We start from the raw sequence: 18210 nt of genomic DNA on the forward strand, positions 1-18210 counted from the left end.
ACCCGGAAGTGGGCTGGTTCAACATAACTTTCTTTTTTAACTTTGAAATTTTTTTATGATTTTTTTATTTTTTACAAATTTATTTCCACACCAGGTGTGTGTGTGTGTGTGTGGGTGTGTGTGTGTGTGTGTGTGTGTGAGTGAGATGCGAGGGACGTTCACTGTCTCCCGGAGAAACGAACACTCTGTGTCCCCAGCACAGAAAGACGCGATCCACATTCGTTCACAAGTCACACAGACTGGCCTTGTTATTTTCACCTTACATTAACACTTAAAGTTTAGTGCAGTGTAATTGTTTGCCGTGATAATTAAATGCCAGTGTGATAATAAATGACAATTTCAAACCATACAAACTGTCATGTTGTACTGTATTTAATAGAGGTTTACTTTACTGTAAAGTAAGTGTAAATGTAAAGTGAAAACAACAAAACCAGTCACCATGACCCGTGAACAAATACAATTCACGTCTTTCCAAACTAAAAACACAGAGCGTTCACTTCTCCGGGAGACAGTGAACGTCCCTCGCATCTCCAGCGCTCCTCTACTGAGCCAATGCAGGTCTCGTGAAAAATTTTCCAAAGACTCGTACCCGAAGACCCAGTCGGGAAGTGAACGAATCATTTCTGCTTCCTTGACTGAGCCTATGGAACAGTCCCGATGCGCAGTGAACCTGAGTGACTGAGAGACAGAGAGCTGTTCTGTGAGTGAGTGAGCAGAGCCGTGTGTGACGGGAGGAGCGCTGTGACGCTGTGTGAGGATTTTCATTCAGTCCGAGCACAGATAATGACTCCGATTACTCGTATAATAATCGTACTCGGCAAAAGTGCTTTATCCGTACCGGATACTCGTTTCAGCCGAGTATCCGGCTCATCTCTAATATATATATATATAATAGTTAATACAATAATCTGGTTTGTTGTGTATAATCCAAGTCTCATATATAGCGGCCTTGTGTTCTTGTCTTTGGCTGGCAAGGACATCCAATGTCAGGACACAAAACCTGTATGCTCATCATTTCTCCCTGGTGTACACGCTAGGTTTCTCCACTAAATATGTTTATATATCTTGCCTGATTTTGGAAATGTTGGTGTAAGGTGACAAAGGGAAAGCAGGTTGGCCCAGACTTTGTATAGCCGGGAGGGGAACTGCTGACCCCGACTGGGGACATCAAAAGACTGTGGAAGGAGCAATTTAAGGAGCTCTTGAACCCGCCCTACAGGTCCTCTGTGGATGACGCAGAATCTGAAGACTTGGGGGAAGCCTCAACCAAAAGGCCTGCACACGTTGCCATGGTAATTAAGAAGCTTCCCTGATTTGGAGAAAATTTGCCCTGAGATACTGAAGGCTCTGTATGTTGTTGGGTAACAGTACCTGACCGATTTCCAAAAGGGGGGACTGGACGGTGTGCTTGAGAGATCAAACGTCTCAGCCTCCCTGGAAAAATTTACTCCAGGGTCCTACAAAGGAGGCTCTGGCCAATTGCTGAACCTTAGATACAGGGCGAGCAATGAGAATACCTTCCAGGCTGTGGAACTGTGGACCAGCTTTTAACCAGTGGTGGCATGCTGCAGGAGTCATGGTAGTATGACCACCCAGTCTAGATGTGTTTTCTGGATTATCAATCAATCAATCAAGTTTTATTTGTATAGCCCACATTCACAAATAACAATTCGTCTCATGGGGCTTTAACATTGTGTGACATCCTCTGTCCTTAACCCTCAACAAGAGTAAGGAAAAACTACTAAAAACCCTTTTCACAGGTAAAAATATTAGGATTAGGAGAAGGCATATGACTGTGTCTGAGTTCACAGTGGGTGTGGGACTCTTCCAGGGTTTCCCTTTGTCACCAGTACTGTTTGTGATTTTCATGGACAGAATTTAAATTTCTGCTTTTTGTGGATGATGAGGTTCAGTTGAGTTGAACAGGCCTGGGGCGGTTGTAGCCAATTGTGAAGCTATCTGGATGAGGGTCAATGCCACCAAGGTTGACTGCATGGCTCTCTACTGCAAAGCGGTGGATGCCTCTCTTTAGAGAGTGAATGCCTATCTTCACAAGTAAGGGGAAGATGCTGTCGGGTTGGTCAGGCATCAGCAGTAATGTGGGCATTGTACATAACTGTGGTGAAGAAGGAGCTGATCTGAAATGTAAAGTTTTTGTCATCAGTCAATTCATCTATGGTCACAAGCTCTGGATAGTGACTGAATATGAAGTGAAGATTTATAAAATCTTGGGATCAACAAAACTGTTTAAAAATAACTGCTGAGCTGAATGTCAAAAACAGAAAAAAAACAGCTCTACCTGGGAAAATATACGTTTTACAAGTTTTTACAAGTCAATGTCACCTTGGTTTATTTCTCTATGACTCTTAACTGAATGTTGTGCTTTTCATTACTGTTTGCTCATCATCAATTAATTGGTGATGCCTGTGGGATGTTGTTAATAGATGATTTTATCTGTAGGTTTGTTGATTCATATGATGAATGGCAATTAATAGGAATCAGGATGTAGCTCATCTCAGGTTCTTCTTTTTTAAGAGATTTTCTACAGGTCATCGTGTCCTTACATGGTTTGCAAGTGTCTTAACAGACTCTGCACGAATCAAAGTAGAATAATTAATTGTTAAGCCTTCTACAGCGCATCTTATCCAAGCAGGTACACATGCAAATCTCAGTAGACCATGCCATTTTCACTGTTCCTTAAATACTAATGACCATTGGCCGACTTTACCCGACATGTTGGATTGAGGGAGAAGCTTCTGTGCTTCTCATGTAAATACCATTTCATTCTTGCATATTCAGCCCTCCAGGAAAATGGTCTGGCTGTACTCTTTAAAGGGAGGGAAAATAACCATCAGCATCACCATCACCATAAGACCAGGGGCCTGTAGTATGAAATAAGGTCATTCACTCAAGTCATCTTCACGAAGTCGGGAGTATCTTAATGGTTAACCAGTACTACAAAAGTAGGTTACGTTTTAACATGAGGTATGCTGCCATGACAACTTACACGGCAACCTAAAACTTCTCTGAGCAGGCTTTGTTCATGGTTAAATCTGTGTTGCCATCTATTCTTTGAAGATGATTCGAATCTGCTGATCCCCCCAGATAATGTCCAATATGAAATATATAGATTCTCATCTGAGTGAATTCAGTTTCTTTGCCAACGTCTTTGCCATGGGCGATGGCTGAGGGGTAGAGCCGTAATAAGGGCCATTTTCAAAACATTGACAGGCAGGAAGCGAAGGGGCATCACATAAGAATTTTGCCTGTGATGCTTGGCCTGGCGGCTGTGGCTGAGGGGTAGAGTGGTCGTCCTCCAAACTGAAGGTCGGTGGTTCGATCCCCAGCCTGACCCATCTGCATGCCGAAGTGTCCTTGGGCAAGATGCTGATCCCTGAATGCCCCCCCATTAAATAACAAAGTGCTGCGAATAGATGCACTGTATGAATGTGTGTGTGAATGGGTGAATGTAAAACTGTACTGTAAAGCGCTTTGAGTGGTCATCAAGACCAGAAAAATGCTATATAAATACAAAACCATTTACCAATGGCTTATACTGACAATGTACATCTTATAAATCAAACTAGTCATTGTTTAAATCTGAAAGTATGTTTCCCTCCATCTGTTTCCTCACACACACACATCTGTACCTGTGTGTGGGGGTGTGTGTGCACATTCCTCTATCAAGGATGATGACTTGGAGACAGACCTGAATAGACTTTGTCTTCGTCCGGACCTAGACAGACCTTTAGAGCTGCTGCCACAGTATGGCCACCTGTGTCCTGAACTCTCACATGACTTTAAGGTAATGCAAGTGTGTGTTTGTGTCTATATCTAGCTGCTTTTAGAAATGCATTTTGCAGTTGGTAACTCTGCAGTTCCTCCAAAATAATTGCATGCTTAAAACTGTCAGGAAAACTAACAGAGGCCAGAGAATTAATATATAATTGCAAAATAACAGGGCTGACAGTAGAAACTACTTCCTTGAGCGGTTTGGTGGGGATGATGTCCAGGATGCAGAAAGAGGAGTTTGTGGGTAACAAGGAAACAAGTGAAACCCATAACACTCTGAACCACTGTTTCAAGCCCATCATCACTGACTGGTGTGAGATTTGTTAGTCATTATTTAGTTAAGAATGAGAAATTTTATGATGTGATTTTTGCAAAATGTTTAATTAAATTGACTGTAAAATATGAAAATGTGTGACTCCCAGGAACTTAATCTTAGTTCAGCGCCAGAGGAGAGTTCACCATCATCAGATGAGGAAGCTTTGCTGCTCAACACTTTCTCCCCTCACTCCACCAGGATGGACAGAAAGAAGGGTGATTCCAACAATGAGTTGTCCACTTCCTCTTCAGGCTCTCAGTCAGACACAGACACCTCCACAAAGGAAAACACAACAGGTCAGAATGAAATTGAATGAAAGTGTTGAAACAATGCTGGACCCAAGAGACTCAGACGCAGAAAACGCTCAAGAAGCCAAGGGATAAGGAAGAAGTAAAAGTCTTTACTGAAACCCGTGAAGGTCATGCACAGGCAAACACTCAAATAATACAGGCTGAAATCTCAAAGGGAGCAGGCAAAATATCCACAATTAAGACAAAAGTCACACATTTAGAAGCAACACTAGGAAAACCACGAGCGTGTCACACATTTGGGATGGGAAGCAGTGTGTGTACTGGGTGACTGTTTGGTGACGAGGTGCAGGTGTCATGAATGCAGTGGCGGAAAACTGAACAATGGGTGAAAGTGAAGCTGGAGTCCATGATCAGAGTGAGTGAAAAACAGACAATGACTAGCTACAATGCATGAAAGTTACATAGCAGTTGTTAAAACAAACAACATCCAACTATTGATTAAAAAACACGTCAAAGCATTAACGTGGAAAATATATATTATCAAACATAAATTAATATTATTCCACACTAATGAATGACTACCAACAGTTGAAGTTAGTGGATGTTAGTGACCACCAGTGCCATTGTGTGTCTTGTTTAAATAGATCTAGATGTCTACCTGATAGTGCTGTAGCTAAATTTAAGGAAATAATTCCGATTACATTTAAACCCGTATTATCCGTCGACATAAACAACAAATTCTTTAAAAACCCGAGCTCCATTGAGATTGACCACCTCGTCGATAGCTCTGCAGAGTCATTACGATTAACATAAGACTCAATAGCGCCTCTAAAAAAGAAATGTGTAAAACATAGTAAATTAGCTCCGTGGTATAATTCCAAGACAAATGAGTTGAAACAAATATCAAGAAAACTAGAAAGGAAGTGGCGCTAGAGCAACAGTGTTGAAAATCCCCTAGACTGGAAGAGTAGTGTTAAAGAATATAAGAAGGCTCTCCACAAAGCAAGAGCTGCCTATTATTCAAAACTAATAGAAGAGAATAAAAACAACCCCAGGTTTCTCTTCAGAACTGTAGCCAGGCTGACAATCCCTAAATAGCAATATCTTTATGACCTTTTTTAATGATAAAATTCTAACTATTAGAAATAAAATCAACCATCTCCTGCCCTCAATTGGCACTAATACCCACCCAACAACAGAGATCTCAGAAATGGCTGAGAATCCTCCCCATTATTTAGACAGCTTCCCTCTGATCACCGTGATCAGTTTACCAAAATAATCTCAGGTTCTAAACCAACAACCTGTGTCTTAGAGCCTATTCCTACTAAATTAATTAAAGAAATTCTGCCCCTAATAGATAGTTTTTGTAGATGTTGTTACTTAACACAATCAATCTGTCATTATCATCAGGTTATGTACCACAGTCTTTTAAAATAGCTGTAATCAACCCCCTACTCAAAAAAACCACCCTAGACCCAGAGGTTTTAGCCAATTACAGGCCAATATCTAATATCCCCTTCCTGTCTAAAATCTTAGAAAAAGTTGTAGCCTATCAGCTGTGTGCGTTTCTCCAGGAAAATAATATATATGAAGACTTTCAGTCTGGGTTTAGAGCCAATCACAGCACAGAAAGCCTCGGCAAAAGTCACTAATGACCTTCTAATAAGCAGATCAGGGACTTGTGTCTGTCCTCGTTCTGTTAGATCTCAGTGCAGCATTCGACACTATTGACCATCGCATTTTATTACAGAGACTAAAAGAGTTAAAGGAGACATATTATGCCCATTTTACCACAAGTTGATATGGTTCCTTGGGGTCTTAATGAAATGTCTGTAACATTTTTTGGTCAAAATACCACAAGGATCATTTAAAACAGCAGCCTTTTTACCCTGTCTAAAACAGCCCTCTTCAGATTGACCTGTTTTGAGTCCCCCCCCCTGTCAATCACACACACACACACATCCACTTTCACGTCTTAAATCTCTCCTTAGCATATTTAAGGTTGTTAAAATAATTTTAAGTCACTGTCATTCACATATATTTCTGTATTTGTTTGTTGTGTTTCTTCATTGAAGCTACAATTTTAAAACTACAACACCTTCTGATAAGGATGTACACAGTATATAATTGTATGTGTATATTTATTCATACAGGGCATATATACACAGACACACGCACACACACAGATAGACACAGACACACACACACACACACATGCACACAGAGCCGACACCGGGACGTCCCCGGAGCTAACACCTCCACGTCCCCGGAGCCGACACCGGGACGTCCCCGGAGCCGACACCGGGACGTCCCCGGAGCTAACACCGGGACATCCCCGGAGCTGACACCTCCACGTCCCCGGAGCCGACACCGGGACGTCCCCGGAGGTGCACGGAGGTGCCGGGGCTAACGCTAGCAGCAAGCTAACGTTAGCTCCCGACAAAAAGCTGTTTCTATTTATTCATGCTGCTTCTACCGGGGCAAAACACACACACAGAAGCCAGCGTTAGCTGCTGCTGCTACCCGTAAACACACACTGACACCAACAAGTCACAGCCAGCTGAGGTAGCAGAGGCACAGCAGTCAAACAGAGTCACATAGTCCACAGCATCAACACAGCTCCGCAGCTCCTACCTGGAAAAAACACCAACAGCTCGCGGTGTCTCCCGGCTACGGGTTCGCGGCTGCCGGCTTGCGGCTCCCGGGCTCCGGTGGTGGCTGCCGGGCTACGGTGGCTAGGTGGTGGCTGCCGGGCTCCGGTGGTGGCCACCATATATGAACTCAATCCATCTCAAGCTTGTGTCTTCTGAAGCTGGAGTCACATGGAGACATTTGTGCTGATTTGTGCAGCCGAGCACTGAGCATCTTGGGTGTGGAAATCGACTCATGCTGCAGTTAGCTTATCCAAGTGTTTCCAAGGCTTGCAAGAATTTAATGGCTGCCGGCCGGAGTCCGGTGGACTGAAAAAGTGGGTGGGTCGAGTGGTGGGTCGAAGGCTGGTTCAGTGGTGGTGGGTGGCGTACTACATGGGCATTTTTATCTGTTACGTATTAGTTTGGTGTATTCCCATTCGAGGCCATCTAGAGTATAGTTTCTGACATAGAGGAACAGAAACAAATCGCTGGAGTTGTTTTTTTCCAGAGTTTCTGGGACGGTAGACATGCCAGATACCCAAATTAACGTGTAGAAGCACTACAAAAGTGGAATTTTCATATGTCCCCTTTAATTAACATTTAAGGAACCGCCCTAAACTGGTTTAAATCTTATTTTTCTGATTGCTCCCAATTCGTACAAATTAATGATGAGTCATCTGTGCGCACCAAAGTTAACCATGGTGTCCCACAGGGCCCTGTGCTCGGGCAATTTTTTTTCTCATTATATATGCTTCCACTAGGAAACATTATCAGGACACACTCGGTAAATTTTCACTGCTATGCGGATGACATCCAGTTATATTTGTCAATAAAACCTGAACAAAGTAATCAATTAACTAAACTTCGAGCATGTCTCAAGGACATAAAATCCTGGATGACCCGCAATTTTCTCTAAAACAGATAAAACAGAGGTTATAATACTTGGCCCTAAGCACCTTACAGAGACATTATCTAATGATATAGCTGCGCTAGACGACATTGCCCTTGCTTCCAATGAAACAGTCAGGAACTTGGGAGTGACCTTCGATCCTGATTTGTCCTTTAATTGTCACTTAAAACAAATTTCTAGGACCGCCTTTTTCCACTTGCGTAATATCTCAAAAATCAGACATGTCCTTTCGCAAAAAGATGCAGAAAAACTAGTCCACGCCTTTGTTACATCGAGACTGGACTATTGTAATTCACTATTATCAGGCTCCAGCAGTAAGTCGTTAAAGACTCTACAGCTTGTCCAGAATGCCGCAGCACGTGTCCTGACGAGAACCAAGAAAAGAGAGCACATTTCTCCAGTATTAGCATCTCTACACTGGCTTCCTGTTAAATCTAGAATATAATTTAAAATTCTCCTCACCTTCAAGGCCCTTAATAATATGGCGCCTTTTTACCTTAAAGAGCTGTTAGTACCTTATCAACCCCTTAGAGCACTCCGATCCCAGAATTCAGGTTTACTTGTCGTGCCTAAAGTCTCTTAAAGTAGAGTAGGAGCCAGAGCTTTCAGCCATCAAGCCCCACTCCTGTGTAATAATCTCTTACTTTCAGTTCGGGAAGCAGACTGATCTGTTCGTTTAAGAGTAGGCTTAAAACCTTCCTTTTTGATAAAGCTTGTAGTTAGAGCTAATTAGTGCGGCAGAAAGTAACTCGAAAGGAAGCGTTTAGTTTAAAAAGGCATAGAGGTATTGATGTCTGATCTACTGAGTGGGCCACATGGTTTTCATCGTACTACCATACAAACCAGTAGCCAGTCAGATTTACCTTTTGCCTCAGTGTCGGCCTGTATCATTGTATCATTGATTACATGGGAAAAACCCCTGATGGCGCAAAGGGAATTTATGACACATGGCACACGGAGCTTCTCTTTCCAGCTTCTCCTTCCTCTTCTCCATCCTAATCACATCAAAGTAATTATTATCTCATCAGTACATGATACTAATTTGACCCCGTCCCCGGAGTTTCTGTGCCTTATCGCCCGCAGATGCACAGAACAGCTGTGGCTGCACCATGGATAACGATTTGTGGATCGCGCATCAGAGGTCGCAATGGTGGATCCAGTATGGCGGATTCTATATCGTTCGGGCTGATCGTAGTGGTAATGGAGGATCCTTTGTCGCGTTGGCATTGGATGATGGTGGACCACGACCAAGGAGGCGGCTTATGATGGATTCTAACGGGCGGCAGTGGACAATGACTGTGGACTATAGTGGATCCCATCTTGATGCTGGATCATGATCTTTCTGGCTGCTGACCAGAGACTATGATGCAGCAGGACTGCTCGACATATAGTATTGAAGTTATCCTTCAAAATGTTTACCCTCATCAATGCTGCTAAAAACTTTAATCCCGATGTTTTCCCACACTTGACATTTATTGCACTTCTCTCCGTCCTGGGAGAGGGTTCCCTCACATGTGGCTCTCTCTGAGGTTTCTACGTATTTTTACCTGTTAAAAGGGTTTTTAGTAGTTTTTCCTTACTCTTGTTGAGGGTTAAGGACAGAGGATGTCACACCATGTTAAAGCCCTATGAGACGAATTGTGATTTGTGAATATGGGCTATACAAATAAAATTTGATTGATTGATTGTCTGATTTATAACAGAGAGGAGGAGGAGCTGAGGCCATCTGAAATGGAGATTGTGAATACATCATCTTGCAGATATATTGCAAATTAGCATGAACACACATATATGAATTTGTTCACCTGGGTTGGGCTAATATCTTCGAAGACTGTCGTTAAACTGATGTTTAACTGTTATTGTCTTTTCCAACGGATTTCCACCCAACACCCAACTATTAATGATTGGTTGTCAGTAGTACGTACTGTGCAGCTATGCATTAAATTCCTGCAACCAATCCTTGGCTAAATTCAGTTTAAATATAATTATCAACCAAGTGTGGTTTCATTTATTAATCATGGTCACTTATTGACAACTGACAATTGATTTTTTCATTATTTCTTATTGATTTCCTCACTTTCTTAAAAAGTGTGTTATTTAAAATAAGGTATTTGTTCTTTTTGTTTAGCTGCTGACCAGCTAGAGACCCCTGACTTTCTCTGTCACAGCAGCATCCTCGGCTGTAGGACTACAGAAAGAGAGCTAAGGTATATCAAAGTCTTTTCTTTGTATGTGTATTTAGACTAAGGTTTATAATATTCTCCATACCTCTATCGTTTACTTTAGAACACATATGTTGATAACGTGTTTGACAGTTAGGCACTGCAACCTTGACCTTACCTAGACATTACCTGACCGAAATGGCCAGATCTTTTGAACTTTATGTTAAACATAATTAACCCTGAATGAATATTCTATGTAAGTTAAGCCGAGGAATATTTGACCTGTCTGTATACTGACTTTCTTTTAAGTAATTCCCTTGTGTGATGTGCCATTCCTGGGGTCACCTCTCAGTCTGTCTCTCATATTATTGTAATAATAGAGTCGTAACTCAGTATGACCTTCACTTTGATCTCATTATTGTTTTTTTTCTCATAGGGGAGAAGCCGCCCAAGGTCTTAAAGAAAATGAACAAGTTGAAGAGCAGGATGGAGGAGAAGAGCTCCCCCACTGTACCATGATAGACAAGTTATTGAAGAGACATGGAGCCTGTATTCCGCACCATGAACCCCAGCTGTATCGTGCTGTAGCCACTCAAACCAAGTCTATTCCAGGGTTCAGCATCCTACCTTTCCCTGATTTCTGGGGTCATGTCCCTCCAGCAAGACATGAACCCATGGTCCCTCGCAAACCCAACATACAGAGGTACTGCATGCTCATTAAAATTAAATAGATTATATCCCTTGGCATAGTTTATTTTGGTCTTATCAAACTATCTGTGTTATACTTTGGTCAAAATATGAAAGAGATGAAGTACCACTACACCCTTCTCAACTCAATGTGAAGAACCTTATTCAGAATGGCCTGTTTGTTGGTGCCAATGTATGAGCAAAGTGGATGTGGTTAGAAAGAGTATGTTCTGCGTATGCTCTGCGTAAGATGAGTTTATGTGTTTTACCAGTGCGACCTCAGAAATTACCCAAACTCTTCCTTCTTATTGAAACTTCTGCAACTTCCTGTACTGCAATGAGTTATTATTATTATATCCATCTATCTTTACTGCCAAGTTATCCATGTTATTCTGACCTGTCGAGCTGGTTTCAATGGCTCTTCAAGGTTTTTGATATATCATAGGAACAGACTTTATCCTTTGTATTAATACATGTATGCCTGCATGTGCTTGTCTCTATCAGAGAGAAAGTGTTTGAAGATGTCCAACGTTTCTTGAATACTGCTGACATCATCAACCAGGTAGTCTATGACCTAGAAGACAGCAGGTTGGTGAACAACACACACAAACACCATAGGCATTTATAGATTCAGTTAAATTTATGTTTGAATTATCTTTAAGTGAACACACTTGTTAAAATGTTTTTTGAAATGTTGGAATTTTAATATCCTTTTCAAATTCAAATTTCATAATGTGCCATGAAATGAATCTGGCCAGTTTTTCTTTATCTTTGTTTGTCAGCCTTCAGTGTCTGTCAGATTCTCTGAGGTTTTTCTCTAACTTCGAGTGTGGGAACTTGAGGAAGGCTGTTCATATCCGCAGGTATGACCACATGGACACACAAAAATACACACTAGTATTGCTTCATCCCGGTCCTGACTGAGAGAACACATTCTCTTATATTCTCTTGTAGATATGAATATGACCTCATATTGAATGCAGATGCCAACTGTTCCCAGCACACCCAATGGTTTTACTTTGAAGTCAGTAATATGGTGGCAGATGTCCCCTACCGTTTTAATGTCATCAACTGTGAGAAGAGCAACAGCCAATTCAACTATGGTAAGAAGTTGCAATGCGTAACATTTTGTTAAATAATTAATTGTTGCATTACAGCGGAATACATTATGTCACCAGGGGACTGGGACAATAGGACTGGGACAATAATTTAGGTCTGGAATTTGACTCCTTTTCAGGTCCCCCTTTTCACACAACCCTGTGTTGGCTAACCCTATAGGTTGATGTAACAGTTACCAGGCTAGTAGAAAAAATAGGCGGCGCAGTAACTCACTGCACCTTGCTATCTTTTCAGTGACGTCATCTTTGTCAAGTGCCATAAGAAACTCCTGCTCTAGTTCCACAACCAATAGAGTAAAAATATATCTCCAAGGGCTTTTACTTTGACATTTTACATCAGATCGTACTGATATTATCTGTTATCTGAATTTTTCAATAAAAAGTGTCCTTTGATGAAAATTCAACCAAAACTGAAAAACAACTAGGAACGGGTATCAAAAGTCTAAACTTTAAAAAAAAAACAGAACACACTCATTAGGAACTGACGAGAGATGAAGACGACGCAGAGGAATGACAAGGCATAAATGACGACGAACCGACAAGGACAAAGGGAAGCAAAATGATTTATAGACAAACACAGGAAGTGAAGATGGAATACACTCAAGGAGCAGAAACTACAAAATAAAACAGGAAACAGAACACAGGGAGAAAACATAAATCTAAACAGATACATTTACACTAGTAAATAACCACAAGTATTCAAAGCCAAATAAAGTCTAATTAATCAAGTCATAATGGGGATGAAAATTTGATACAAATGGAAAGGAAATAATAAAGATCCTCAAATTAAGCAGATACTTATAATCCAAACCAAACACGGACAAATGCACCACCAGGATCATGAGGGTAAGATTGACTTGCCTGGTTTTGGTATGGTCATCCAAGGGTGTACTCCTTCAAAGGCCATCTGTAGCCGGGTCTGGTACTCTTTAACCTGTTCTGCGGCATCACCCCACGGGCGTCCTCCAGATGGGCTGTTTGACCGATTAGCGTCAAACATTGTTATTTATAGAACTGCATCGTACAGCTAGGTACTAATGCAACATATCGTTAGAAATCTAAGATTCTTCTGATTCGACTGATGTAAACCATTTCAAGATCCGATCACCACAGCCGGTACAATCAACGTCTCAGTCAGACCGGAAACAAAATCAAAACACTGACAAAGTCAACGTCACTCACCTAAGAAGCATCATATTAATCCACAGATCGATAACATTCCAACAAAAAGGGTCTTGGCACATTGCCAATGGTCCAGACGATCCAATCCAGTAACATAATCAGTCCAAAACACACTATTACATCAAAGAATAGCAACAGTCAGCTGTTGCGTAATGTCAGCGCAGCCAGCTGCTACGTGTAAATTTTGAAATACTTTCACTCGTAATTTTTCTGTTTGCATGTAAACAAAAAGGGTCTCTCGATCTCAAAATGGTGGCTAGCAGCTCCTATTGGTTCAAGTGAGCTGTCAATCTAAACTTGACCCAAGCGGAGCTGGCATGGGCTTTCCACAGCCTACAATAGCCAATGAGACACCTCTTGACAGACAGAGCTTGCCCCTCTTCTGACGTGTAAAGACTGAGCCAATTGCAACTGATTGTTCTGATGACTGGCGTATCGTTTAGCCAATGAAATTTCCAACATGCAGATGTGCTGCTTCACGGGAAAAATGTAAGGAGACACCAAGCAAGTCACTGCGCAACAGTGTCCAGCTGGTCCCAGAGCACCATGCGTCCATGTTTCGTCCCCGGTCGTGACTGCTACAAGTTTATTTGTATAGATTTTAAACCATATGACCGGTTTTGTCTCCTTTATATAAAAGTATGATTTTGAGTGTCCAGTTCCTGATGACGCCGTGCTCTACCCCCTACACCAGCCTATGTAGGGGGGCCGCAGGCTGCCATCCTTCTTTTTGTCCAGAACAATGGGGGAAGTGTAGGGGCTGCGACTCTCTCTGATCACCTGTGCTTAAAACAGTTCATTAATATGCTCTATACTATACTCTGACAGGGGTATGCGTCGATAACGCTGCCTAACAGGGACATCATCTAAGAGAGGGATATCGCGGGATATCAGGTTGCTGCAACACAAATCCCCATCATGCGCAGAAAAGACTGTGATATATACTGGGAGAAGGGACCTCACCTAACCCTGCTCTTGGTCAGGCAATGGAGACAGATCTATGGCCTCTATCTGATCCTGCAAAGCATTTGTAACAGATTGAGATGCCATAGTGGCTACACTGGATGGCACCTCAGTGACTCATGTGGGCAGACAAATAAACAAAAGAACTTAATCCACTCAATTATTCAAAAGTCTAATTAATAAAGTAATTGCCAGGGTGAAAATTAGATATAATAAATAAAGCTACAGGAAATAATAAAGATCCTCAAATTAGGCAGACACGTAAAATCCAAAACAAAAAGACGCCAAACCCCACTCACCCCCGTCAAAGCTCAGAGGGGGTTCTATGCTGCTTCACAGTAGAAACACATTGGTCAGCAGGAGTATTTATTATGCATGAGGTGCATTGCATTGACCATTTATGGTTGAATGTGGGCATGTACAGGCCAGATATAGAGGCAGATCCACCTAAACCATTAAATTAGCTCCCCGGTATTATTCCAAGACACATGAATTAAAACAAACGTCAAGAAAACTAGAAAGGAAGTGGCACTCCAGCAACCATGTTAAAAATCTCAAAGCCTGGAAAAATAGTGTTAAAGCATATAAGAAGACCATCCACAAAGCAAGAGCTGCCTATTACTCCAAATGAATAGAAGAAAATATAAACAACCCCAGATTTCTCTTCAGCACTGTAGTCAGGCTGACAGAGAGTCACACCTCCATCGAACCCAGTATTCCTTGAAACCTAAATAGCAATATCTTTATAAACTTCTTTAATGATGACATTCTAACTACTAGAAATAAAATCAACCATCTCCTGCCCTCATTTTTCTTTAATACCCTAGTCTGCAAAATTTGTACCAGATTTTTATGACATGAACTCAAGCTGATCTTAAGATATAATGTTCAAGAAATAACCTAGATGAAATCCAAGCTCAAGTGAATGTTTGTGCCAAATGTGAAAGAATTCCCTTTTTTGGAGATATTGTATTCACAAGGCAAAGAATGTGCTTTGTAGGGTCACAGTGACCTTGAAATTTGGCCACCACATTATATATATGTCATCCTTGAGTGTCAGTGAATGTTTGTGACAGAGGTGACGAAATCCCTTTGGGTATTCCTATAAATGTAGCTTTATCTCAGCGTTTTAATCATTTTCTGAAAATTGGAGTAAGTCAGTGATCAGAAAACTCAACATCTAAATAATTTTTGCCTTATTTCTTAATTAGGGCCCGAGCACCGAATGGTGAGAGGCCCTATTGAAATTGAAAGGATTATTAGGGCCCGAACACCTCCGGTGGGAGGCCCTATTGAAATTGAAAGGATTATTAGGGCCCGAGCACCTCCGGTGGGAGGCCCTATTGAAATTGAAATGATTCTTATTAGGGCCCGAGCACCTCCGGTGGGAGGCCCTATTGAAATTGATGGGATTATTAGGGCCCGAGCACCTCCGGTGGGAGGCCCTATTGAAATTGAAAAGATTATTATTAGGGCCCGAGCACCTCCGGTGGGAGGCCCTATTGAAATTGAAATTATTATTATTATTATTATTAGGGCCCGAGCACCTCCGGTGGGAGGCCCTATTGAAATTGAAATGATTATTATTATTATTAGGGCCCGAGCACCTCCGGTGGGAGGCCCTATTGAAATTGAAATGATTATTATTATTAGGGCCCGAGCACCTCCGGTGGGAGGCCCTATTGAAATTGAAAGGATTATTATTATTATTCTTATTTTTTTTCCGACTATTGAATCGGCTTTTTGAGGGCTTTAACGTGCTCAAAAAGTTGCTAAACTTTGCAGTAAATTAGAAAGGGGTGAAAATTTACGGATTCTGGAGTATTTGGATATGGGCGTGGCAAAATGGCTCAACAGCGCCACCTGGAACGCAGCCCCTAGGTTTCCACATGACCGATTTCCACCAAAACCGGGAAACAGGTGTATCGTGACTAATCATAGAAAAAATCCTCTTGGAGTATTATAAAAAACGCAACAGGAAGTCCGCCATTTTGGATTTAGTGGCCATTTTGACCATATTCCACGTTTTTACTTTGATATACTTGTCGTAGAGCTTTCATCGGATCAACTTCAAATTTAGACCAGTCTCATCACAACAATATGGACTACTAAAGTTATCAAAAAAATCAACTTTTCGTCAGAGCCTGTGACCGTGGCGTGGCGTCAAAGTTTGATTAAACGCCATCAAAACACGGGCGTCTGTATCTTGGACATATTTGATCTAATCAAGTCCAAACTACACACAGAAGACAAGAGTCGCAACCCGAAGACAACAACACAAAAATCGTGACTTAAAATCACAGCGCCCCCTGGTGGCAGCAGGAAATGTCTGGTTTTTGGTACGTCTCACACTTGGAAGTATTTCTCCTCATCCCCTTTGCACAACCATGTGAAACTATGTCAAATGGGTCTCAAGACATTGATAATGAAGATTTAAGATTACTGTGACTTTTCGTCAAACGCCATATTAATGGCGTGGCATCAAAGTTCATCAATTCGCCATGACACACGAAATTGCTATAACTTCGGTGTTCAAGGTTCAATCTCCCTAAAACTACATGTGTGTGTCAACAGCCCCCCCCTGAAAGCTGTCAGACGGGTTTAAGGAATGGGCGTGGCAATATAACTGACTAGCGCCCCCTAAAGGGTAGCCCCGGCACTACGATTGGCCTACAGCTACGAAAATCGACGGGGACATGTGTCTTTTCATGACAAAGAAATAAGTCTCTTGGATAGATATGCTAGAGTAAACAGGAAGCCGGCCATTTTGGATTTGGTGGCCATTTTGGCCATATTCTGCATATTTACTTTGATATACTTGTCGTAGAGCTTTCCTCAGATCAACTTAAAATTTATATGAGTCTAATCACAACAAGATGGAGATTCAAAGTGATCAAAATTTTATTTTTTCGTCAGAGCCTCTGACCATGGCATGGCGTCAAAGTTTGATGAAACGCCATCAACACACGAGTTTCTGTATCTCAGACATATTTGGTCTGATCAAATCCAAACTAGACACATAAGACAAGATTCCCGACCTGAAGACATCTACACAGAAATCGTGACTTAAAATCACAGCGCCTCCTGCTGGCTACAGGAAGTGAAGCGTTTATCCTTGCAGCAGTGACGAACGCATTCAACGCGGAGACGAGCGCTTGCTCATCCAACGTTCTCTCTTCCCCGACCGCGACAGACTTGAAACGCGCGTGTGCTCGGGCCCGTTAGTGCTACAACGTAGCCCTACTTAGGGCCCGAGCACCTCCGGTGGGAGGCCCTATTGAAATTGAAATGATTATTATTATTAGGGCCCGAGCACCTCCGGTGGGAGGCCCTATTGAAATTGAAATGATTATTATTAGGGCCCGAGCACCTCCGGTGGGAGGCCCTATTGAAACTGATAAGATTATTATTATTCTTTTTCTCCGCTTAAATGATTTGGCTTTTTGAGGGCTTTAACATGCTCAAAAAGTTGCTAAACTTTGCAGGGAGCTAGGAAGTGGTGAAAATTTACGTATTCTGGAGTATTTGGAAATAGGCGTGGCAAAATAGCTCAACAGCGCCACCTACGGATAAGCCCCACGCAGCCCCTAGGTTTCCCCATGGCCGATCTTCACCAAAATCAAGGGAAAGGTGTATCGTGACAAATCATAGAAAAAAGCCTCTTGGAGCATTATGAAAAACGTAACAGGAAGTCCGCCATTTTGAATTTAGTCGCCATTTTGGCAATATTCCACGTTTTTACTTTGATGTACTTGTCGTAGAGCTTTCATCGGATCAACTTAAAATTTAGACGAGTGTCATCACAACAATATGGAGATCTAAAGTTATCAAAAAAATCAACTTTTCGTCAGAGCGTGTGACCGTGGCGTTGCGTCAAAGTTTGATGAAACGCCATCAAAACACGGGCGTCTGTATCTTGGACATATTTGGTCCAATCAAGTCCAAACTAGACACATAAGACAAGAGTCACGACCCGAAGACAACAACACAGAAATAGTGACTTAAAATCACAGCGCCCCCTGATGGCAGCAGGAAATGTCTTGTTTTTGGTACGTCTCACACTTGGAAGTATTTCTCCTCATCCCCTTTGCACAACCATGTGAAACTATGTCAAATGGGTCTCAAGACATTGATAATGAAGATATAAGATTTCTGTGACTTTTCGTCAAACGCCATATTAATGGCGTGGCATCAAA

The 18210-nt window shown here is 41.9% G+C and overlaps 1 protein-coding gene across 1 annotated transcript in view; it reads left to right on the top strand.

Moving 5' to 3' along the window:
* Nucleotides 1–18210, top strand: part of LOC133009766 (cytosolic carboxypeptidase 4) — a 194409-nt gene that overhangs the window by 73742 nt on the left and 102457 nt on the right. The window contains exons 11-17 of the mRNA XM_061077300.1: nt 3689–3805; nt 4215–4404; nt 10031–10109; nt 10501–10767; nt 11256–11339; nt 11534–11614; nt 11706–11854. Coding sequence (XP_060933283.1) covers nt 3689–3805; nt 4215–4404; nt 10031–10109; nt 10501–10767; nt 11256–11339; nt 11534–11614; nt 11706–11854 — 967 coding nt within the window. The remainder of the gene's footprint in view (nt 1–3688; nt 3806–4214; nt 4405–10030; nt 10110–10500; nt 10768–11255; nt 11340–11533; nt 11615–11705; nt 11855–18210) is intronic.

The sequence above is a fragment of the Limanda limanda genome, chromosome 8 (assembly GCF_963576545.1).
Source record: "Limanda limanda chromosome 8, fLimLim1.1, whole genome shotgun sequence".
In the NCBI taxonomy this organism is placed as follows: domain Eukaryota; kingdom Metazoa; phylum Chordata; class Actinopteri; order Pleuronectiformes; family Pleuronectidae; genus Limanda; species Limanda limanda.